Source organism: Salmo salar, chromosome ssa15, assembly GCF_905237065.1.
Source record: "Salmo salar chromosome ssa15, Ssal_v3.1, whole genome shotgun sequence".
NCBI classification, from domain to species: domain Eukaryota; kingdom Metazoa; phylum Chordata; class Actinopteri; order Salmoniformes; family Salmonidae; genus Salmo; species Salmo salar.
The window spans coordinates 50,089,814-50,113,959 of NC_059456.1; the positions used below are offsets into that span (position 1 = coordinate 50,089,814).

General features: G+C 42.3%; 4 protein-coding genes and 1 long non-coding RNA gene across 11 annotated transcripts; 2 read left to right on the forward strand and 3 right to left on the reverse strand.

Moving 5' to 3' along the window:
• Positions 1-341: 341 nt before the first annotated feature.
• On the reverse strand, positions 342-8,783 carry LOC106571633 (3'(2'),5'-bisphosphate nucleotidase 1). Its single transcript, XM_014144934.2, has 9 exons — positions 8,531-8,783; positions 7,588-7,713; positions 7,373-7,477; positions 7,131-7,238; positions 6,954-7,002; positions 4,266-4,357; positions 3,862-4,062; positions 651-756; positions 342-549 (listed from the first exon to the last, which is right to left on the reverse strand). Exons 1-9 carry the CDS (start codon positions 8,675-8,677, stop codon positions 401-403), a joined length of 1,083 nt encoding a protein of 360 aa, XP_014000409.2. The 5' UTR covers positions 8,678-8,783; the 3' UTR covers positions 342-400.
• A 697-nt stretch (positions 8,784-9,480) lies between these two features.
• Positions 9,481-17,936, forward strand: LOC106571630 (uncharacterized). Of its 5 annotated transcripts, none has more exons than XR_006759198.1 (8): positions 9,481-11,281; positions 12,289-12,369; positions 15,423-16,042; positions 16,155-16,333; positions 16,771-16,924; positions 17,073-17,204; positions 17,326-17,434; positions 17,541-17,936. It is a non-coding gene; the product is annotated as an uncharacterized lncRNA (long non-coding RNA). The 5 variants fall into 5 exon arrangements; XR_006759200.1 differs by having other exon boundaries at positions 10,077-10,196; positions 10,369-12,369; XR_001320959.2 differs by having other exon boundaries at positions 9,481-12,369.
• Positions 17,937-17,961: 25 nt separating this feature from the next.
• On the reverse strand, positions 17,962-19,291 carry LOC106571629 (SAYSvFN domain-containing protein 1). 2 transcript variants are annotated; one of them, XM_014144932.2, is made up of 2 exons: positions 18,746-19,291; positions 17,962-18,608 (listed from the first exon to the last, which is right to left on the reverse strand). In XM_014144932.2, the coding sequence occupies exons 1-2, from the start codon at positions 18,887-18,889 to the stop codon at positions 18,294-18,296; spliced, it is 459 nt and encodes a 152-aa protein (XP_014000407.1). In that variant the 5' UTR covers positions 18,890-19,291; the 3' UTR covers positions 17,962-18,293. The 2 variants fall into 2 exon arrangements, 1 of the variants encoding a protein (XP_014000407.1); XR_001320957.2 differs by having other exon boundaries at positions 18,354-18,608; positions 18,735-18,881.
• A 1,638-nt stretch (positions 19,292-20,929) lies between these two features.
• On the reverse strand, positions 20,930-22,270 carry LOC106571628 (SAYSvFN domain-containing protein 1). The gene is made up of 2 exons (XM_014144931.2): positions 21,785-22,270; positions 20,930-21,570 (listed from the first exon to the last, which is right to left on the reverse strand). The coding sequence occupies exons 1-2, from the start codon at positions 22,052-22,054 to the stop codon at positions 21,253-21,255; spliced, it is 588 nt and encodes a 195-aa protein (XP_014000406.1). The 5' UTR covers positions 22,055-22,270; the 3' UTR covers positions 20,930-21,252.
• A 19-nt stretch (positions 22,271-22,289) lies between these two features.
• Positions 22,290-24,144, forward strand: grcc10 (gene rich cluster, C10 gene). 2 transcript variants are annotated; one of them, NM_001146577.1, is given in 4 exon segments: positions 22,290-22,389; positions 22,777-22,835; positions 23,207-23,383; positions 23,525-24,141. In NM_001146577.1, coding segments are annotated over 3 exon segments (369 nt in total). In that variant the 5' UTR covers positions 22,290-22,389; positions 22,777-22,783; the 3' UTR covers positions 23,665-24,141.
• The last annotated feature ends 2 nt before the right edge of the window (positions 24,145-24,146 follow it).

Sequence of the window (24,146 nt, forward strand, 5' to 3'; positions counted from 1 at the left end):
TAGCCAGGACACCGGGGTTAACACCTCTACTTTTACGATAAGTGCCATGGGATCTTTAGTGACCAGAGTCAGGACACCTGTTTAACATCTTATCCAAAAGACGGCACACTAAACAGGGGAACGTCTCCAATCAAGGGACAAACCCAGCAGTGGGATTCAGGGTGGTATGCTGCTGGCCGAATCAGTCTGGGCTGTTAATGTCTAGTAAAAATGTTTGGAACAGAAGTGTCAAACATGGCCTGATTTTCATAGTCAACAATTATCTATACACAGTATAAAAGTGCAGCGTTTAACACTTATGTGCAATATGTTACAAGTAATTATAGAAATAAATACGATTCTCATGATTAAAGAACATTTTATACCAATTTGTTTTTGGACAATACAGTAAATGTATCAATCAGGGTTTGAGAGCCTGCAGGACTGACTGGGGCACTCTGCTAGCATAATACTGGTGGTTGCGTAGAGTGGCCAGCACCCCAGCGGAGTTCATGTGCTTCACGTTAGCATCATAACACAACGCACTGCCATGTATGTCTGTCAGCTTACCTGCAAAGGGACAGACAAAAGAAGAAAAAAAAGGCAGGCAACATTACTGTCCTTACTCATAATTAGGAGGTACTTTCAATATGAGGAAGATTGTTGCTTACCTCCTACTGCAAGCAGGATGGCTTCAGGGGCACATGTGTCCCACTTTTTAGTTCCTAGACTGGCAAATACATAGGCTGAAGCCTTCCCCTCCACAAGCTGAATAATCTACACAAAGATAGGGTGCAACAGAGGAGTAAGACTACATTTTATAATTAGTGTATTCAGAAAGTATTCATACCTCGACTTATTCCAAAGTGTTACAGCCAGAATTCAAAAACACCCATCTACACACAATACCGCAAATGTATTGAAGTCATTTCTATAAATATTCACATCACTGAATACCACAATACATGTTTGAATCACCTTTGGCAGCGATTATCTAGTTGAATAGGCCCAGTGTGATGACTCAATCACGATTTATGGCATTGTTTGAATGACTGACCATCTGTGGTCAAACACACCTTTACTGTGGTAATCTCGATGAAGAGACAGTCGTCCTAGCGTCACTGAAGCCAGGAGGTGAAGATTTGAGTCGACAAAATGTTACTATGTGAATTCAAGAGTTCATAAAGAGCTATGAATTTTGATACGTTTCATTTTACTGTAAGTGCTGTGGATTTGTTAGAGAAACTGTTATTCTGTTCGTTGGACAGCGGAAAGTTCAAAGAGGAACAACGATGTGCGATAATTAGATTAGAAAACGTGTCTGAAGTTATGACTTTTGTTTTATGTTTTGGGCCTTGCAAATTGATGTTAATTAGACAATGGGAGATACTGGGATTTATTGCTCTTAGAAGAATAAAAGCTTGCCTTAAACTTTGATCATGGTAGATCTCTTGATGTACGTTTGTATATCATAGTGATGAATTGTCTATGCCGTTAAATATTTTGCATTCTTTTTATCATGAAGATTTCTGGTATGACACAGCCTGGGATCGAACCCGGCTCTGTAATGATGCCTCTAGCAGTGCCTTAGACTGCTGCGCCACTCGGAAGTCAAAATCGGATTACTTTTAAATAGATACGAACCGTAGTCCTCACATTGGAGTAATTTTCCTTATTTGATGTCTAATAGTACATTTTATTCACAACATACAGTACCAGTCAAAAGTTGACACACCTACTCGTTCCAGGGTTTCTGTTTTTGACTATTTTCTACATTGCAGAATAATAGTGACGATATCAAAACTATGAAATAACACATTCTGCAGCGATACGCCATCCCATCTGGTTTGCGCTAAGTGGGACTATCATTTGTTTTGCAACAGGACAATGACCCAACACACCTCCAGGCTGTGTAAGGGCTATTTGACCAAGAAGGAGAGTGATGGAGTGCTGCATCCACAATCACCTGACCTCAACCCGTTTGGGATGAGTTGGACTGCAGAGTGAAGGAAAAGCAGCCAACAAGTGCTCATTATATTTGGGAACTCCTTCAAGGCTGTTGGAAAAGCATTCCAGGTGAAGCTGGTTGAGAGAATACAAAAGTTGTCAAAGGGTGTCTATTTTGATTTGTTTAACACTTTTTTGGTTACTTCAGTTTATTTTTACTATTTTCTACATTGTAAAATAGGGAAGACAAAGAAAAACCCTTGACGAGTAGGTGTGTTAACTTTTGACTGGTACTCTATGCTTTCTCGAACTGCATCTCTGAGCCAGAGTTAACTCAATAATTTAATGCTAGGACATTGATTGCAAGATATTAGCTCCTTGTCCCTTAGCCTCTTAATAATTGCATAATGGTAAACCTAGACACATGCATCCTATAGTATTCCAAGTGGTGACGCAAGGCTTGCAAACTTGGCTATACCCACTGGGTATGATTATGGTGTCAATGTTATATCGTAGTAGGGTCATAGACCCCTAAAATAATTATTTGCCATCCTCAGACTAAGTGAATTTTCACGATTCTACAGTTACATCTGAGTCTTTCTGGGTAAGTCTAAGCTTTTGCTCACCTGGATTGTACAATATTTGCACATTCTTTTAAAACTTCAAGCTCTGTCAAGTTGGTTGTTAATCATTGCTAGATAGCAATTTTCTAGTCTTGCCATAGATTTAAGCTGATTTAAGTCAAAACTGTAACTAGGCCACTAGTTACAGTTTTGGTAAGCAACTCCAGTGTATATTTGGCCTTGTGTTTTAGGCTGTTCTGCTGAAAGGTGAATGTTTCCAAGTGTCTGCTGGAAAGCAGACTGAACCAGGTTTTCCTCTAGGATTTTGCCTGTGCTTAGCTCTGTTTATTTTTTACCCTTAACTTCCTTGTCGATGACAAGCATAACCATAACATGATGCAGCCACCACCATGCTTGAAAATATGAAGAGAGTGGTACTCAGTGATGTGTTGTTGGATTTGCCCCAAGCATAACACTTTGTATTCAGGATAAAGTACATTTTTGCTTTAGTGCCTAATTGCAAACAGGATGCATGAATATTTGTAATATGTACAGGCTTTCTTCTTTTCACTCTGTCATTTCAGTTAGTATTGTAGAGTAACTACAATGTTGTTGATCCATCCTCAGTTTTCTCCTATCACAGCCATTAAACTCTGTTTTAAAGTCACCATTGGCCTCATGGTGAAATCCCTGACCGGTTTCCTTCCTCTCTGGCAATGGAGTTAGGAAGGACTCCTGTATCTTTGTAGTGACTGGGTGTAGTGATTGATACACCATCCAAAGTGTAATTAACAACTTCACCATGCTCATGAAGATATTCAATCTCTGCTTTTATTTTATCATTATGCGTGTAATCGTTAAGGACTGGGGAGTCTTTCAGGATAAAAAAAATAAAGAATTCAGCTAAGCACAGGGAAAAATCATAAAGGAAAGCCTGGTTCAGTCTGTTTTCCACCAGCCACTGGGAGAAGAATTCTCCTTTCAGCAGGACAAATCTACAAAAGGCCAAATCTACACTGGAGTTGCTTACCAAGGAAACAATGTTCCTGAGTGGCCGAGTTAAAGTTGACTACTTGAAAATCTTCAAATTGTTGTCTAGCAATGATCAACAAGGTGCTTCTACAAAGTATTTACTTAGGGGTGTGAATACTAATAAATACGATTTTCTGCATTTCATTTAACGAATTTGCCAAAAAACTCTATAAACATGTTTTCACTTTGTCATTATGGGGTATTGTGTGTAGGCCAGTGACACAAAATCTCAATTTAATCCATTTGAAATTCAGACTGTAACATGTGGAAAGTGAAGGGATGTGAATACTTTCTCTGAACACATATGCACCCCTAACCTTCCCATCCCTGTACATTTCACCTTATTTCCTGCTCCGCCGACTCTTATCACATCATGAGGTTCCATGGCATCCACTGTGTCTGTGACGAGTTTGTTGCTGTGGGAACGGGTTGTGGTGACAATGCGTCGGCCATCCGGGACCTCCTGTAGCTCGAACCCGAAGGCGCCCAGTCCGGGCATTCCCCACAGAGTTCTCCCCATGTCTGCCGACTCCGTCCCCAGCTGTGGATACACAAAAAAAGGATATTATACACTCAAACACTAAAGTAGTGTTCAGTAGGGCACACTATAGAAAATGGAAAAAAACTGTTCTTATTTGGACAAATCTCCCTATTTCAAAACATTTTCTCCCTACTGAATATGTCATGCCCTGATAGGGTATAAGGCAGAAAAATAATTTTTCGTTGTCGATTATTTGTTGGTACCTGATAATTGAAGAAGGGCTGGTTGATGACCCCAGCAATGGCCTTCCCGCCATATGCAATGCCGATCAGAACAGTCACATGATCAAGAAGCCCTGACATCATATGACAACATTTTAGCTGAAGGGAACAAATAACAGTGGACTTCACACAAGTATTGTCATTGTACTGTATAACTACACTGAACAAAAATATAAAAAAAACACAACATGCAACAATTTCAAAGATTTTACTCAGTTACAGTTCATATAAAGGAAATCAATCAAAATACATTCATTAGGCCCTAATCTGGATTTTACATGACTGGGCAGGGGTGCAGCCATGGGTGGGCATAGAACCACTCACTTGGCAGCCAGGTTGACCCACTTGGGTCCAGGCCCAGCCAATCAGAATTAGTTTTTCCCCACAAAAGGGCTTTATTACAGACAGAAATACTCCTCAGCACTCCCCCTAAGACGATCCCGCAGGTGAAGCCAGATGTGGAGGTCCTTGGCTGGCGTGGTTACACATGGTCTGTGTTTGTGAGGCAGGGTGAACGTACTGCCAAATTCTCTAAAACGACGTTGGAGGCGGCTTATGGTAGACAAACATGACATTTTCTGGCAACAGCTCTGGTGAAAATTCCTGCAGTCAGCATGCCAATTGCACACTCCCTCAAAACTTGAGACATCTGTGGCATTGTGTTGTGACAAAACCGCACATTTTAGTGGACTTTTGTCCCTAGCACAAGGTGCACCTGTGTAATGATCATGCTTTTTAATCAGCTTCTTGATATGCCACACCTGTCAAGTGGATGATTTATCTTGTCAAAGGAAAAATGCTCACTAATAGGGATGTAAGCAAATGTGTGTCAACTAATAGGGATGTAAGGAAATTTGTGTCAACATTTTTGAGAAATAAGCTTTTTGTGCATATGGAACATTTCTGGGATCTTTTATTTCAGCACATGAAACATGGACCAAACACTTTACATGTTGCGTTTATATTTTGGTTCAGTGTATTTTTCCAGCATGAAAAACAAATCAGTGAGGTAAAAGTAGTATAATGGTACAAAGGAAAAAAGGGATAGAGAGAAGCCCTAGGACCATTCCTCAGGACTACCTGGCCTGCTGACGCCTGGCTGTCCACAGCCTGGTCACGCGGCAACAGTTAATAAGGACGCCTGTATCTTTGTAGTGACTGGGTGTATTGATTGATATACCATCCAAAGTCTAATTAATAACTTCACCATGCTCAAAAATATATTCAATCTCTGCATTTATTTTATTATTATGCATGTAATCGTTAAGGACAGGGGAGTCTTTCCAGGATAAAAAAAATAAACGGACTTCAGCTAAGCACGGGGAAAAAAATCTGAGGAAAGCCTGGTTCAGTCTGTTTTCCACCAGACACTGGGATAGGAATTATCCTTTCAGCAGGACAATAAACTAAAACACATGGCCAAATCTACATTGGAGTTGTTTACCAAGAAAAAACTGAATGTTCCTGAATGGCTGAGTTACAATTTTGACTTTACTTGAAAATCTACGGCAAGACCTGAAAATGGTTGTCTAGCAATGATCAACAAGGTGCTTCTACAAAGTATTCACTCAGGGGTGTGAATACTAATATGAGATTTTCTGCATTTCATTTTCAACAAATTTGCTAAAAATGATAAAAACATGTTTTCACTTTGTCATTATGGGGTATTGTGAATTGGCCAGTGACAAAAATCTCAATTTAATCCATTTGAAATTCAAGCTGTACAACAATGTGTGGAAAGTTAAGGTATGTGAATACTTTCGGAAGATACTGTATATTAATGCATATGCACCCCTATACCTTCCCATCCCTGTATATTTTACCTTATTTCCTGCTACGCCAACTCTTATCACATCATGAGGTTCCATGGCATCCACTGTGTCTGTGGTGAGTTTGTTGCTGTGGTTTCAACTGTTCTTCCTGCGGCTATGGAACCCTGACCTCTTCACTGGACGTGCTACCTTGTCCCGGAACTGGTGTTTTTGACTCTACCGCACCTGCTGTCGCGACCACTGAATGCTCGGCTATGAAAAGCCAACTGACATTTACTCCCGAGGTACAACCACTGTGATTATTATTTGAACCTGCCGGTCAAATATGAACATCTTGAAGAACAATCTGGTCTTAATGGCCATGAAATCTTATAATCTCCACACAATGCATCCAGAAGAAGAATGGCCACCCCTCAGAGCCTGGTTCCTCTCTAGGTTTCTTCCTGGGCTCCTGTCTTTCTAGTTTTTCCTAGCCCACCTTGCTGTTTTAAGCTGGGTTTCTGTATAAGCACTTTGTGTCATCTGCTGAAAATAAACTTGATTTGATGCCCAAGCATTTCTCCTTTACCCTCCCTCTCCACCTATTCTGCTCGTCCCTCCCAGTCCAAATGCCCTCCCTCTATCGTCCGACCCCGTGTGACACTCCTGATTTGGCAGGTAGAAACACTTTGCTGCTGCTAAGCAGGGATGAAGAGAAATGGGATGAAGAAAGATGAGAGAGAGAGACAGAGAGCAAATGGAATCAGCACTGATGATTAGGTTGGAGATGTGTTAATGCTGAATGAAAGAAGGGGGAACAGGTTTTTGTCAAATATGTTCTACCCTCTTGTGGCTTCGAGTCAGTGACTTATCACAGAGTGACTGGCAAAAATAATAACACTGTAGTAAGTTTATTTACCTTCAGTGTATTCTTTGGTGCCATCAAGGGGGTCGACCCACACAACCAGCTAAAAAAAAAAAAAAAAATCTGCCATTCAAACACAGAAACATAGCTGGAATGAGCAGTCAGTACCCAGAAAATAATCAAAAATCAGGACAGTAGGTTTCAGTTTCAGCTCTAAAGTGTCTCTCTCACCTCCTCCTCTTTCAGGGCACTGTACTCTGCTGGACAGGACTTCTGTAGGATGTCTTCAGATTGACCGCTCTCAATCAGGTCCTCTTTGACAGCCTCCTCTGGCAGATCCTGAAGTGTGAGAGAGATGTTCACGGTTCAGACTAGGATGTTGTGAAAAGTGTTGTGTATTCTAATCTGCAGATCAACGTTTATTGGTCAGTGACATTAGGACAAATCCTATTAATGTACATTCATATACCCACCTCCTCTCCGATTATGGTGATTTTGGGGAAGCTTTTAGACAGGGAGGCACAGATGCTCTGCTGGACCAGCCGGTCTGCCAGTGTCTGTAGATCGTTGGCCCCTGTCTGTGTACATTGAGTACAGAGAAATAATTTATAAAAACAACATTCAAGCTCCATTTCACTGCCCATCAATCTCCAGCATTTTGTCCCCCTCTCCATTCAGTCAGTCAAACCTTTTCCACGATGCCCAGCTCTCCGCTCTGAAGAACCCTTCGTACAATGGCTCCAGCCTTCTCTGCCATAGCGTAAGCCGAAGCTACCAGACGCATCACCACAGCTGGATTTCCAGACATTGCTGACTGAAAGAGAAACACAAAAGTGTAAAGCCGAGGGAGAAAGTTTCCACTATGTACCCTTAAGATTTCATTGTATCACTCACATCAGTCAACAAGTCAATGTAATCAACACACCCTCGACATGTAGTAGAGGAAAGTGCAGTATTTGAAATGTCACCATTACTTTGGCAAAATAAATAGCTTTGTGCCTAAAACACACTTTTAGGCACTAATATACTACCTGTCCTACACACACCATATCTCAATGACACACACGAAATGAAGTAGTTACAGTAACAATGTGCCATGAGGACAATTGGCTTAACTATTGGAATTAATTAGATGTGCATGATTCTACCCTTCTGAACCCAACGATCAAAGTTTACTAGCTAACGTTAAGGCTTACGATAATCTCTCGTGACAACATTCGCGAGAATTGTACTTCTGGGTAACCGAGGTGACTAATAGCTGTGTATGTGTGCGTGTTATAATGCTTACTACTACCAGAAACCTGGTGATATTTTCAAGCAAATAAGTATGTTCTGACTTAGCCTAGGTAGTTGATAGTGCACATCTAGCGTCCATGCACTGTATCGGCTGCCTAGGCTAGTTCTGACTGTTCCCCCGGCATTAGACTACTAGCTACTGTAGTGCCACAAGACTGCAGGAACGTTAGTCACTTAGTGCTGGTTAGCTAGCTACAGTATTTAGGAAAGCGATCTAAATTGAGACAACAACATGAACGTTCACTCAGCAGCACTGGGGACACTATCTTCACTTCACATTTATAGTACACCAATAATCTAGTAAGCACATTTTTAATGAATATAATGGCTCTTACTAGTTTCCAGAAGTCACAGCTCGGTACTGCAATGAATGTGAGGTATACCGCGGCTCTGGGTGCAGGGACATTACTGGATAGAAAATCCAATATGGCTTCTTCTTCGATGATGTTCAACGGCAGGTTGGCATCCATAAAATGTGGCATTTCCGCCACCTACTAGACTGGAGTATAACTTCCTTATACTTTGCTTATTTTTTATGTCTAAAATAAATAAATAAAAAAATTCAACAAATACCCTACCATCTAAATACCATACTCCACTATTTAAAATCAATTTAGTCCTACTTCAGGCCAACAGTCAAAGGATGGGACACCACCACTTAACACACCCTGTAACTCTTCTGATGTCAAGTCTCGCACACCCAAATACCTCTCTGCAGCTGCCACCACAACCTCTATGTTCTGCGACTTACGTTCCATCCCTGCAGTACAGTTGATAACCACTACTGTAAATGCCAAAAATCCAATCTTACTGAAACATATATCACTTGTTGGTTTGTCCCTCTGTACTGGTACAGATCTACTACTCACACCACTCCTCTCAGGATCTTTCCCCATTGACCCATCTTCCTCTACTTTCTTCACTGCCTCAGCATATGACAACTTCTGCACTACTCTAACCCTGGAAACCTCAACCTGCCTCTCTCGCACCATGAGCACCCCTACAATTAACACATACCACTACTTTCCCCAATGCTACACATTCCTTTTTCTTATGCCCTTCTGCACACTTCTCACACCTAGGAACCCTCCTTCTACGCACTGCTGCCGCCACATGCCCATAAGCTTGACACCTGTAACAACATATTGTAGTCGGCACAAAAACTTGTACAGGATAACTTATATACCCTAACATCACTTTGTCGGGCAAAGACTCAACATCAAAACTCAAAAGAACTGACAATGACTCTTCTGTTTTTCCACTCACGCCACCCTGTCTGCGTTGCACCAAACAACGAGCACCACAAACACCGGGAATATTCCCTTCACTCCTTTCAATGGCGGCCTTTTTTAAAGGTAGTAAAACAATTCACATCTCTTGCTCCCTCTGACCAGCAGAAACACATAATTATCACAAGGCCACTTCTGGTTACCCTCAAATGGATCAGCCAAAAACTTCACTCCTACTTTCACAGACTCATCTTTATCCTGACCCTCGGTGTAAAGCCTCGGGCTCCGAGAACTTCACCACACCTATCACCTCCGATACTTCGCCCTCATTCACGTTTTCAACTCACTCTGCTTACACTTTCTACCATTCTTTTAAAATAACCGTCTCCTTTTTCCCGCCATTTAAAACCGACTCAAGCTCCCCCTTTTCCTCCCTCCCTCTCTCTCTCTCTCTCTCTCTCTCTCTCTCTCTCTCTCTCTCTCTCTCTCTCTCTCCGACCTCCTCAATATTCCAAGTATAACTCTCCTTATGATAATACTGCATTTCTCCTGACATACATTTTGTTCTTGCCTTGTCAAGGGACACCATTTAACCGGCTGTCACCGCAAGTATTCCAATATGGCTCCCAACAAAACGCCATATATGGACATGTGTAGGTGACGTCCAAACTCAGTAGCTCTCCTCTCATTGGTCCTGACGATTTGTTTGCGTGTAGCTTGCGACACAGCCGTCAAACCATCATGGAATTGATCAATGGATAAGCAGAAATGGGTACAGATAAATAGCTAGACATATGCAGTAGCTACTTAGTTTGCAACAAAACATATTTCAAATACATCTGAAGTCGATGCACACGAGTTCTATTCACAAAACGATTAGCTGGCAATTGTTTAGCAAACATTAACTAGCTAGCTACAATTAGCTAGCTTGCTTTGTGTTTCAGGGATTACTGCCAATGGACCAAGACCCTGGGCTCTGAGTCCAGGCCCAGATCAACACTGGCATTTATGTGGTCTATTATGGCCAACACCACAATAACAAGAGACTATCTGTGCTATTAAGTATAGTAGGCATGCCTATATTAGGGTTAGTAGGCATTCCTGACCTGTCACGGCATGTAGGGCATTGGTCATAGACCCTTTTCCTGGAGAGCTACAGGGTGTGCAGGCTTCTGTCCCAGCTAACACTATTTTGACTAATACACTGGAGGGTTTGTAAGTATTGGGCATGATCCCACTGATTACCCCACAGCTCTACATGGTTGAATAGTGTCTAATGTCCTGTTGCAGGTAGGTATACTATATAATTACTCTACAACATAGCTACAGGTATAAGAGCAGATATGGAAAGTAGACTAGGCCTACTTATTATAGGCAGGGTTGGATGGTGACCACTTAGTACTGGCAAGGGCAGATCATAAGTTACCTTGGCTTGTCATGTGTTGCTGCCACACTGTGTTGTCTTAGGTCTCTCTTTATGTAGTGTTGTGGTGTATCTCTTGTTGTGATGTGTGTTTTGTCCTACATTTTAATGTAAAATCCCAGCCCCTGTCCCCGCTGGAGGCCTTTTGCCTTTTGGTAGGCCGTCATTGTAAATAAGAATTTGTTCCTGACTTGCCTAGTTAAATAAAATAACATAAAAATCTTTGTTCTCTAGTTCTCTCTATGTTCTCTAGCTCTCTATGTGTGTTCTCTCTATGTTCTCTAGTTCTGTCTATGTTCTCTATTTCTCTATGTTCTCTCTATGTTCTCTAGTTGTTTCTATGTTCTCTAGTTCTCTCTCTATGTTCTCTAGCTTTAGTTCAGGAGCCAAGGAGATTGGATGCACATGGAGAGGAGGGTCATGGAGAGAAACATGTAGGTTAAACACAATTCCACCAATCTGAAATGGTGCAGCATCTCACACTATGCAATTAGATCTCCACTTCAAATTCAAAGCACACTGCACAATATGGCCTGAAAGTATCCTTCACACTGGCTGATATTGTTTACACTCGAGCCTTCCTTCCTTCTATCCCTTCCGTCTGTGTATGATAGCTGTGAATACATTGAGAGAAGATGAAGTCCATTCTCCTAACGTTGTTGACCCTGTCATACTGTGATAGCAAGGGACCCTTGTCAGCCACATACAGTGTGAGGATGACAAGCAATCTAGAAAACTTATCGGGATGCTGTGGCAAATTCATGGTAAAATCTTTGAGATCATTCAGTTCTTGCTGTGACCGGTCTGAGTTTGTGTGAGTGGCATTTTACTTCTAGAGGTTGCGATGATTGGTTGTGGTAGGAAGTTCCTGTTGTTAGACTGGAGGAGAACATGGGCAAACAATGTATTTCCACCTGTGATCGAACTTCTGAAGTGAGCTGCCGAAGAGGGCCAGGAAGATAAGTTAACCTTGAGTCACTCCACAGGTCAGATGTTGCCATGGTGAAAGGGTGCCTAAGTACCTCATCCTCTGCTTCCTTTTGGAGATGAAGCTACAGACTCAGGGGATAAGGGACTCTGACTCCTAGCTGAATCAGGAACTTTGGTACCATTGTAAGGTCAACTTTGTTGATGGATTTGCCAAAATCTGCTGTTATTATGGTGCATATACAGTATAATGGTCTTACTTGCATCAGTGGATTGTGTATCATGTCTAGGAGGCTGACCATGACATCTGTCGTTGACCTGCCTTTTTTGCATCCAAGCAGTCTTGGGTCAAGCTTGCGGCCGATGTCTTCCAGCATCCAATCGGTGACAAAACTGTCAGCCACTTTAGCTCCAGTAATCCATAATTGTTCCGTAATGGCTGTAGAACCATTCAGACTGTGTTCATGATGATTCTTAATTATGTTTCTTAATTATATTTACTTCTGTCTCTAAGAAACCCTAGTTCTGGCCAAGAAATGAGAGCGAGAAACACCGGAGGTTCCGTTTGTCGCCCTGACAGTCTATTGAAAAAAAGGTGAATGTCATTATGACCATTACAATTCCTCAATAGGCTATCAAGTACAATATTATTTTGTAATTTGACAGGTATAGTGACAAAATAGGTCTGTAAAGAAAATAATAAATGAAGGCTTACCAGATCATTTACTTTAAGTAAGAATATGTTCAAATAGAATATAGCCTATTTTTGTGACTTTATAAGTGTATTTAGACCACATTGATAAAAGGACATGATATCTTGTGGTTTACTGAGCGGTGTCATGTACTGTATATTACCTAGATAACTGCATGGTGTAGGGAGAGTGAGGAGAGGTATGGCCATTCACCTCTTGTGAATGCCACTTGGCCTCATTTCCCCACAAAAGGGATTGAACCCACATGGAGGCACGCAGGTATTTTAATAACAATCATTAGATACACATTTCACCGTAGGGATGGTATTGGCCAGGTGATGAGAGGTGCCTGGTTTCCTCCAGACGTGACCACATGCATTTTATCGATGGCAATTTGAATGCACAGAGATACACTATACAGTGCATTCGGAAAGTATTCAGACCTCTTTACTTTTTCCAAATTTTGTTAGGTTACAGCCTTATTCTAAATGTTTTTTTTTATTTTTTTTATCCTCATAAATCTACACACAATATCCAATAATGACAAAGCGGTGGGTTTGGCTGCTGGCCAAACTTAAATGGGAGAGAAGGGCCTTGGTCAGGGAGGTGACCAAAAACCCAATGGTCACTAACAGCTCCAGAGTTCCTCTGTGGCGATGGGAGAACGTCTAGATGGAAGCCACTCCTCAGTAAAAGGTACCTGACAGCCCGCTTGGAGTTTGCCAAAAGGCACCTAAAGACTCTCAGCCTCATGAGAACAAGATTCTCTGGTCTGATGAAACCAAGATTGAACTCTTGGTACTGAATGCCAAGCGTCACGTCTGGAGGAAACCTGTCACCATCCCTATAGGGAAGCATGGTGGTGGCATTATCATGCTGTAGGGATGTTTTTAAGCGGTAGGAACTGGGAGACTAGTCAGGATTGAGGGAAAGATGAACGGAGCAAAGTACAGAGAAATCCTTGATGAAAACCTGCTTCAGTGCGCTCAGGACTTCAGACTGGGACGAAGGTTCACCTTCCAACAGGACAACAACCCTAAGCACACAGCCAAGACAATGCAGGAGTGGCATGGGACAAGTCTCTGAATGTCCTTGAGTGGCCCAACCAGAGCCCACACTTGAACCCGATCATACCTCTCTGGAGAGACCTGAAAATGTCTGTGCAGTGACGCTCCCCATCCATCCTGACAGAGTTTGAGAGGATCTGCAGAGAAGAATGGGAGAAACTCCCCAAATACAGGTGTGCCAAGCTTGTAGCGTCATACCCAAGAATACTCAAGGCTGTAATCACTGCCAAAGGTGATTCAACAAAATTCTGAGTAAAAGGTCTGAATACTAATGGAAAAGTAATTTTTACGTTTTTGAATTTTATTGACTTTTCGAAAATGTCAACAAACCCATTGCAGACAGGTGTATAAAATCGAGCACACAGCCATGGAATCTCCATATACAAACATTGGCAGTAGAATGGCCTTATTGAAGAGCCAGGTCAAGCAGTTTCTCGTACATACTCTAAAATTATGGACATTTAAACAGAGTAATTGCAAAAATAGGGTGGTGCAAAAACATTTAAAAAATAAGTGAATAACATAAAATCCCACTTTTGTATGTGCAATAGGTTATGAAAAGTATCAACAATTTAACGTAACCTTATGGTGAGAGCGAGAGTGACAGGTGTAATGATGAAGTGAGGCGATTAGATTATTATTTACATTCTTTAATTCAAATTCTCTGTACGTATGCAATGGCTTGAAATTACAACCTCAATATGAATGAAGAAAATATCCATGGAAGGTTGATGCAAAGGGGAATGTTAGTTTTTTGTTTATACATGGTGACAAACATATCCACATTAGTCTTTGTATTCGCACAAATATATTCCCTGATCTTAAGGAAGAGCTCTGAGCTAATTACATCTTCCATGGTCTTAATAACTTCAATTAATTACGTTTTGACCAGTTCAAAGCCAGGCTGAAACTCTCCCCCAAAAAGGTCTTTATAAAATCTAATCAAATGTTATTTGTCACATGCGCCGAATACAACAGGTGTAGACCTTACCCTGAAATGCGTACTTACAAGCCCTTAACCAACAATGCAGTTTTAAGAAAAATAAGAGTTAAGAAAAATATTTACTAAATAAAGTAAAGAATAAAAGAGCAATAATGAGGCTATATACAGGGGGTAGCGAGTCAATGTGCGGAGATACAGGTTAGTCGAGGTAATAGAGGTAATATGTACATGTAGGTAGGGGTAAAGTGACTATGCATAAATAATAGATAATAAACAGCGAGTAGCAGCAGCTTAAAAAAGGGAGGGGGGGGGGGGTCAATACAAATATTCTGGGTACCCCATTTGATTAGCTGTTCGGCAGTCTTATGGCTTGGGGGTAGAAGCTGTTAAGAAGCCTTTTGGACCTAGACTTGGCTCTCCTGTACTGCTTGCTGTGTGGTAGCAGAGAGAACGCTCTATGACTAGGGTTGCTGGACTCTGGCAATTCTTAGGGCCTTTCTCTAACCCTTTCATGTTGGAATGTGGTTTAAACATCAAGGAATAAAACTGTGGGTTAACTGAGACCTATTCTTAGTTTTTCGAGGAACGGCTCTGCACGTAAGTCCATCTCTCGTGAGGTATTAGCTACAATATCTGCTGTACAGAAATTCTTCCACAATATACCACATACACATTTGACCTGTCTAATCTAGTCTGCCTGTCGTCTGACCATGCAGGTAACATCAGTGCATCAATCTGCTATATGTTGTCAAGGGGAAAGGATATTGACGATTTAAAAAAAACAACATGTACAGAAATCCAAAGATGAAAAAAGCAGACATACATTTTTTAAAAGCATGAGTAAAAACACTGTCCAAGCTCTTTCCCACTCCCAAAATAATATCACCCAGGAATACAAAACTGCTCATTCAGCTCTCTCATTCTTTCCTCTTCTCTCCTCTCTCAGCTCATCCTCCACTCTCACCACAATCTAGGTCGTGACCTTCTCCATTGGCAATGGCATCATGGAGTCCTTCTTCCCTCCTCCCCTCCCTGGGTTCTTAACATGCATGCCTCATCTGGTGGCGGGGTGCTGGAACAAGACCTCTGTGTTCCGGTCCAGACTGGGGAGTTTCTCTGGAATCCACAGGTAAATCGTGGGAAAGTCGAAAGTAGACACCCCTTCAAATTTGTGGATTCGGCTAGTTCAGCCACACCCATTGCTGACAGGTGTATAAAATTGAGCACACAGCCATGCAATCTCCATAGACAAACATTGGCAGTAGAATGGCCTTACTGAAGAGCTCAGTGACTTTCAACATGGCACCGTCATAGGATGCCACCTTTCCAACAAGTCATTTTGTCAAATTTCTGCCCTGGTAGAGCTGCCCGGTCAACTGTAAGTGTTGTTATTGTAAAGTGGAAAGGCTAGGAGCAACAACGACTCAGCCGGGAAGTGGTAGGCCACACAAGCTCACCGCCAAGTGCTGAAGCGTGTAGTGGGTAAACATCGTGGCCGGCCCGCTCTACTGGACCACCGACATGGCCATCTTCTTTGGCATCAACAAGGAAGTGCTGCCACTAAAGGTACGGGGAACAGGCGCTGAATGATGTTACCCTCCATAAAGTAGTATCGTAACACTATTTGTCTGTGTGTACATGTGCATGTGAACTGATATTAGATAACCATTGTGAACAGCATTTCCTCTCTCCAGGTTAGCCTGGGTAGAGTGTGGACAGGCTAACCTGGTTATGCAAGAGGGTAGACTGACTATAGCCAATGCTGAGCTGGCCAAGGCTCAGGCTCAGCTGGACGAGAAACAGACCGAGTTGGACAAAGTACAAGCCAAGTTTGATGCTGCCATGAAAGAGGAACAGGTAAGGTCCAAACCTTAAAAAAAAAAAAACATTTTCTTGAATTAGAAATAATGCAAAATAAATAAATAATGTATAGATAGAATAGTACAATAGAATATAGTTCACTCAGTAGATGAGTTTGTGGACTTGCTGGACGAAAAGGAAGAAAATGCAGGAATAAAATGGTGGCAGCACTCATTGATGGGCTTAGTGGAGAGAAAGTGCACTGGACAGAGCAGAGAAAACAGTTTAGATCACAGATCAACAGGCAGGTTACAGATAAGAGAAGGATAGCAGAACGTTCCTTTAGGTTCAGTATTCTGACTATAGGCATTATCTATATAGATTTAATGCAATACAAAACAATGCACTACAGACAATATCAATGCTCAGTTCTTTCCCCCAGAGGGTTTTCAATGTGACCATTTACTGTCTGTTGTCCTCTTCTCTTTGGACAGACTCGTAGGGGCAGTCCTCCAGCTCACTGGCTTCCTGTCGTACTGCAGACCCTTCAACCAGAACTTCTGCAACAAGAGGAGCTGGATCCTGCCCTGGACAATGTGTTGGTGAAGAACAACATTAATCATAACAAATTCCAGATCCTCATCAAAGGTATAACATCCTCACTACTGATCCTAGTTAACAGATCTCTGTATAGGTAGTGTAGGTTATTAGTAATATATTCTCATAAACTATTGTATTTATTGTAGTAATATAGTATTTATTGTAGTAATATAATAATATGTAATGTGTGTTATAGAGGGTGCTGCTTTAGACCTGAAGGCATGCCCTTCCAAGCTGTTCGTTGGATCCTGGATCTGACCTGGCTCAACTTGGAACTCAGAAAACTACCACAGTTCACTGAGATCAATTGTTTGGTGACGTGATTATAGTTAGTATAGTTTTATCTAAAAAGGTCAACTTTTTAAATGGTTTACTATTTACATTTTTTATGAAATTCACTGATGGTCCTCCCCTGAGGAGCGTCCACTTTTATCCCTTTATGTTTACAGGTTTCCTGACAGCCATGAGGCAGGAGGTAACCAGGGCTGGGCTCTGGACACGGGCACCCTGCATAACGAAGTGCTGAAGCAGAGCAAGGAGATTACGGCCTCTCCTACTGTAAGTAGCCTCATGCAAAATAGTGTCATTAACAACACATGTGCTAGATACATCTTTCTCCTTGGAACTCTCAATGCCATCCCTCATTCTTATCGCTGTCTCTCAGGAGGGGGCCTACATTTTGTTCCTGGATGGGGCTGGCTGGGACCGAAGAAACTGCCGTCTCCTGTTCACCCCCAACTCCACCGCCTCAAAGTTCTTCATCTTCTCCATCTACAAGCCCAGGCACAAAGACTTCACCTACATCACAGGGGTGGTGATGCGCACAGTGCAGTCACCCGATCTTAGTGGTTTTGCCCTGCTCTGTGACATCAAGTAATGGATTTTTTTTTTTTACATTTACATTTTAGTCATTTTAGCAGACGCTCTTATCCAGAGCGACTTACAGTAGTGAATGCATACATTTCATACAATTTCATACATTTTTTTTCCTGTGCTGGCCCCCCGTGGACAACTGTCTTTCTTTGGTATTTGTGTGTGTGTGTGTGTGTAACTGTTCTTTCATTCAAGTAAGACAAATAAACTAGTGAGATGTAGAAATTTTAATGGAATTAACAAGCAGTTTTACATTACAACCAACAGCAGTGTGCATTGTTCATTGAGTCTAGGTGCAACCAAAAAACATAACATTTAAACACAAAAGGCATAACTCGCACACATTTAAAAACAGTTCATTTACTTCAGTGTTTCCAGTACCCCCAACAGCACACATTTTTGTTGTAGCCACAGAAACTCACCTGATCCAACTCATTGAGAGCTTGATGATTAGTTGACAAGTTGAATCAGGTGTGCTTGTCCAGGGCTACAACACATGTGTGCTGTTGGGGATACTCGAGGAATGGAGTTGGGAAACACTGCTTTACATGGTTAGCTGTAGTATTCCCATTTCACAGTCCAACTGCTCTGTTGTAAGAGTGCCAATGAGAGGCTGACAGTCTGGGTTGAATACTGAGTAAGCACTCAGTTCTCCAGGTTGAAGTTTAGTTGGGCTCCGCAGGCCCTGGTAGAGCCAGTAGAAGAGGGAGATTAGGAAGAAAGGCAACCCAAAGCCAAGCTCAGCAAACACCCCAAGCAAAACCAGCCAAAGCAACACCTTCAGCAAAGTCCGGTTTGCAAAACCAAGTCGTCTTGAACCAAGCCTTCGACCAAGAATGCAGTCCAGCAGACAGTCATCCTAAAAAAGTGAGGAGAGAATCAAGTCAGCTAGCTAACATTGAAGGGTGGAATTGAAGTAGGCTATCAATGACTATGCCATGAAGCTACCCCAGTAACTGACGTTTTAGTCATTTGAGTAATTTACTTTTAGCCTACCCCCCATTGTAAAGTCCCTGTAGCCTGAGGGACAGCAGACATCGGATGTTTTGTCAACTCCAGTGAGTCTGTATCAGCTGTTGACTCCCAGCTTGCTGACTTCAAATTGTTGCCGCTGTTGCCAGGTGACGTTATGGGCTGCATTTCACTAGCCCTTGTACGGGGCTCTGAACTCTACAAGCTTTTGCGAATGTTAACAACTTCTGACTCATGCTCATGCTCATGCAGAAATTATAGACTGCGTGGCAATCTATGCAATGTGCGCGCTGTGCACGGCGCGTATCAATCTCTGGTAAAAACACTAGCTAGCTAGATGGATTGTAGAGATGTCTACCAAGCAGATTGCCTCGCGATCGTGCGAAATCCCGCCTTCTGAATAGCAGAAATGTTATATAAGGTGCTTTCAAGGCACTGAGGGGATTCAACGATTCACTGCCACAAAGAGTGGTATGACACATTCGCAGATGAGATATCTTAAAATCTGTTCTACTTTGGTATGTTTACTTCCTGTTCCTGTTCGGGCGTACGTAATGACGTCAGTCGTCTTCTTCATCATCATCATCATCATCGTCGTTGACTTATTCTACTTTGGTATCATGGCGTTTGCACATGTTGTTTGTGAATGCCGCCACCTACTGTACAGTAGTGTGTGGTCGATCACGTCACATTTTGTGATACAAAAATTACAAAGAAGGGGGAAAGGGAAAATAATTGCACCACCAACTAACCCTACAGTTATATACCACTTTCATTAAAAACCATTCCACTACTTTGACCTAAACTGTTCCTACACCAGGCTGACGCCTGGGAGGACCGGACTCTTTCGCTCAACACCTTAACTCTTCTGCAGTAAAACCTCGTACACCCAAGTAGTTCTCTGCAGCTTCCAGCACAACATGTATTTTATGTGATTTATGTTCCATTTCTGCAGTACAGTTGATAACCATGGCAATGACTGCTAAAAAGCCCACCTTACTGAAGCACAAATTCGTATCACTCTGTATTGGCCTAGGCCTACTACTCACCCTTGACCCATCATCCTCTAATCTCTACACTGCCTCAGCATACAGCACCTTCTGTTCTACTCTGAGCCTGCAACCTTTGACCCTGGTAACCTCAACCTGTCTCTCTCACACCATGCACTTCTGATCCCCAGCAACATGGGCACCCCTACAATTGACAGTTTTTTTCCACGGATACTACACATTCCTTTGTACCATGCCCTCTTGCACACTCCTCACATCTCAGAATCTCCCTCCTATACAGTGCTGCAACATGACCATAAGCATGGCATCTGAAACACCCTAGTGGGTGCGACACAAAAGCTCTCACTGGATAACTGACATATCCTAATTTAACTTCATCAGGTAAAGATTCTGCTTCAAAAGTCAGACAGACATTGTCTTCTCAGTTTCACCACGCTCGCCACCAAACGGCGGGTGTCAGTGACAGAGGGGATCTTTCATTTTAGTTGCTCCACCTCAACACAACGCCACCCCAGTAATCACTCCTTTCAAAGGTGCCCTGCTCCAGAGAGTAAAGCAAGTCACAGGTCTTGTCCCTAAATACGACACGAAACACCTGCTCCCTCTGGACAGAAGAAACACAGAAAATTATCACAAGTCCACTCCGAGCTACCTTCACAGATTTAACAACTTCTTTTCTACCCAGCCTGAGACTACATTTGGCTTGGCTGATCCATAAGGCAGGGATCAACTTTCTCCAAAATGGTGACTCCCACTGGGCCCGAATCATCCTTTGCATGACCATCGGGGCGAGGCTTGGACTCTGAGGTCTTCACCACACCTGCCACCACAGGTAATTCCTCTTCACTCTCATCAGGTTCAATTTCTGAGCCATCAGAGACAGCAGAATACGCTTCCTCAACACACATCTTCCCATTGCACTCCACTCTTCTCCTTCTTCATCGCTGTCCATAACCACGCTCATGCCGTGCTTTCATCCGCTATAGTGCTTGTAGAACATGCACTGCTGGCCTTTCTCCAATACTCACCTTCTGTTCCTTAGCCCAATTTACTAGTCTGGCAATCTCTGGCCTCTCCATGCTCGCAAAACGTGGGCTACTCTGCCCGCTTGTCGACGTCAACTTGTACCGTTTGGAAGCCCCAAATGAATGGCCAATAACGTCTGTCGTGTCATAAAGCGCAAGGAAACTGAGCCTTGTCAGATATATTAAAAAGTGTATTTTTCTAAAATATTTCAGACACTGTCAACCTTCTCAAAGTACAGTAATACCATGTTCTAAGTTTCAAGTACACACATTTAAATGGAATTAACAAGCAGATGTTGGTGCTTTCACAGCATCATCAATGTATGGCAGTGTTGAATGATCTTGTAGTTTGGAACAGGCTACATTTGACTTCAAAATCAACATCAGCAATGTGCACCATTCAAATAAATACATTTCCAGTTCATTTTTATTACAGTGGAAAGCTTAAAGTACAGTAGCTATTAAATGTCAGATTAAAGTCAGTTGTTTGAGGGTCTCATCTGTTGGCCAGTGGTCTGTAGCCCATTTCTCCCTCTAGCTGCTCTGCAGTAAGTGCCCCCAAGAGAGGCTGACAGTCTGGGTTGAACACTGAGTAAGCGCTCAGTTCTCCTGGTTGACGTGCAGTTGGGTTCCGCAGCCCCTCATACAGCCAGTAGAAGAGAGAGATAAGGAAGAAAGGCAACCCGAATTCCAGTTCGGCGAACAGCCCAAGTAGAACCAGCCAAAGCAACACCTTCAGCAAAATCAGATTTGTGAAAGCCAGTCGTTTTGAACCAAGCCATTGACCCAGATTGCTCTCCAGCAACCAGCCATCCTAAAAAGGTGGGGAAAGATGAAATTAAGTTAGCGAACATTGACAAGATGGAATCGACGTGTATTACTAACGGACATCTACTTGACAAATAGGGCTGGTTTCCCAGACAGCATGCTCAATGAATCTCCAATTAAAGTTTTTATTAGTCCAGGACTTGGTTTAAACTGTACGGGTAACTGGACCATAGTATTTTGAGTATTGAGTTTTAGCCTACCCCCCAATGTTTAGTCCTTGTAGCCTGAGAGACAGCAGAGATTGGATCTTCTGTAAACTCCTGTGTGTCTGCATCAGCTGTTGATGACTGCCAACTGGCCGAGATCAAAGTGCTGCCACTGTCAGATGATGTTATGGGCTGCTTTTCAGAAGATTCGCTTTTCTTAGCATCCACATCAGCCCTTCTTCGAGCTCTGAACTCAGCAAGTTTTTGCTCCATATTGTAATCAACTTCTGAGTCATGCGGCAATGAAAGATTGCGTGGCAACATGTGCACGACAGACAGGAAAGAAAGTTACTGACTACTACCTGTGCTAGCTAGATTTTGAGCAGTCCCAACATGATTTTTCATGTGAAATCCCTTCTTCTCAAACGCGGAAATATTGTCTAAAATGTGTTTTCATGGTAATGCTCGAATTCAATGTTTCACTGTTACAGGAAGAATGAAATATTGTAAATCTGTTTCACTTTAGTTTGTTTACTTTCCTGTTCCGCCAGGCATACGTAATGACGTATTGGTGAGTCGTAAAGCGTCACTCCCCACCACCCAGCTGACAAGCCAAACATTTCTTGCTAGGCTGTTTGTATTTATTCAACTAATATATTGTAAGTAACCAATACTGCATTTAATTGATTATGTAGGTATTTAATTGCGCATTCCAGAGTAACGTTAAAGATGGAATAGCTATCTAGCTCAACTAGATGCTGTCACCTAGCTAGCTTACCTAGCCACAACAGCTAACTAGCTTGCTACAAGGAGACTGTACTCATGTCAAACATCTCCATCCATAGTTCTGGATTCATTTGATAAAGCTAAATATATAGCTAGATAGATATGTCCATTTATGCAGTTTTCCTATGATTGTGTGAGTAATGGACACAGGAAAGTATTACTCACTGTACATAAACATGCAGAAGTTAGCTAAGTAACGTTATCTGAAATACACATTATTCATTGAAATATCTGCTCTTATGTCACACCTTTTTTCCCAGATAAATAATGGCCTCAGCTCCAGCCCAGCAGCCCACCCTCACTGTTGAGCAGGCCAGAGGTATGAACAGTCACATCATTTTGCCTTATCTAGGGAAGGGAAAGTGGATACCTAGTCAGTTGCACAACTTAATGCATTCAACCGAAATATGTCTTCTGCATTTAACCCAACCCCTCTGAATCAGAGAGGTGTGGTGGGCTGCCTTAATCAATGTCCACTGTCCTGGGAGCAGTTGTTGTTGTTGGGGATTAACTGCCTTGCTCAAGGGCTGAACGGAAGATTTTTTCCACCTTGACAGCTCAGGGATTTGAACCAGCGGCTTTTTGGTTACTGGCCCAATGCTCTTAACTGGTAGGCTACCTGCCACCCCACTGTATTACTAATGCCCAGTTGTGGCACAGATCTATTCACAATGCTCTTGTGTGTTGCAGTAGTGCTGAGTGAGGTCATCCAGGCCTTCTCTGTGCCAGAGAATGCAGCACGGATGGAGGAGGCACGGGAGAGCGCCTGCAACGACATGGGCAAGATGCTGCAGTTGGTGCTCCCTGTGGCCACCCAGATCCAACAGGAGGTCATCAAGGCGTATGGCTTCAACAACGAGGGAGAGGGTAAGAAGCCACTTTGTGAAACCAGTTCGATATAGGATGAAGGGATAGAGAGAGACAATCTATTTTCACTTTTAGCTTCATGTTCAGTTCGAGCTCTTTGTGAAATCATGGTAGTCATTGCTTATTTGAACAATTTTTCAGGTGTCCTTAAATTTGCCCGTCTGGTGAAGATGTATGAAACTCAGGACCCAGAGATAGCAGCCATGTCCATCAAACTGAAGTCTCTTCTCCTGCCTCCCCTGTCCACTCCACCCATAGGTGGTGCCATCACAGCTTCCTAGGAAACTCGCCTTGGTCTCTCAGAAGGGACATCTAAAAATGTTACTGGACTTGAAAATGTGTGGGCATGGTCAATTTCATCAAGTACGTGCAGGCTTGGAACTCATCTCATTTTTTTTTTTTTTTTAAATCAATCATAGGAAAAAGTGAATTGGTTACCTTGGTATATCACCCTGGGATAATGCACACAAATCAGACCTGTATTGGTTCAAATGAAAACACAATGTCAGAATTGCAACCTCCAACCAGAATGGACAAATTTCATCCTTCAAAGTTCAGTTATTGCATTCCTGGATTTAAATGCAATACACCTGACAGCTAACTTAAATCCTTTGTTTATGAATATTTGTTTTCTGTATTTATTTTTTTACATTTTGCCTTAAGTCATTTATACCATGATTTACTGTTTGACCTTTTCAATCTGTTGTCACTGCTGGACAAGAGTTATTAATACATGTAATAAAAAGAAAATGCTACTCAGATT

Excerpts from the sequence above, each read along its gene's own strand:
- LOC106571633 (XM_014144934.2), bottom strand. The coding sequence starts at position 8,677 with ATGCCACATTTTATGGATGCCAACCTGCCGTTGAACATCATCGAAGAA. Across the intron at positions 757-3,861 it reads TCGGCGGAGCAGGAAATAAG|ATTATTCAGCTTGTGGAGGG; the intron begins GTGAAATGTACA and ends ATCTTTGTGTAG. Across the intron at positions 550-650 it reads CATCCTGCTTGCAGTAGGAG|GTAAGCTGACAGACATACAT; the intron begins GTAAGCAACAAT and ends GTCCCTTTGCAG.
- LOC106571629 (XM_014144932.2), bottom strand. The coding sequence starts at position 18,889 with ATGCAGCCCATAACGTCACCTGGCAACAGCGGCAACAATTTGAAGTCA. Across the intron at positions 18,609-18,745 it reads CAGGGACTTTACAATGGGGG|GATGACTGTCTGCTGGACTG; the intron begins GTAGGCTAAAAG and ends TCACTTTTTTAG.
- LOC106571628 (XM_014144931.2), bottom strand. The coding sequence starts at position 22,054 with ATGTTGCCACGCAATCTTTCATTGCCGCATGACTCAGAAGTTGATTAC. Across the intron at positions 21,571-21,784 it reads CAAGGACTAAACATTGGGGG|GATGGCTGGTTGCTGGAGAG; the intron begins GTAGGCTAAAAC and ends CCACCTTTTTAG.
- grcc10 (XM_045695208.1), top strand. The coding sequence starts at position 22,784 with ATGGCCTCAGCTCCAGCCCAGCAGCCCACCCTCACTGTTGAGCAGGCC. Across the intron at positions 22,836-23,209 it reads CACTGTTGAGCAGGCCAGAG|TGCTGAGTGAGGTCATCCAG; the intron begins GTATGAACAGTC and ends GTGTTGCAGTAG. Across the intron at positions 23,384-23,524 it reads CTTCAACAACGAGGGAGAGG|GTGTCCTTAAATTTGCCCGT; the intron begins GTAAGAAGCCAC and ends ACAATTTTTCAG.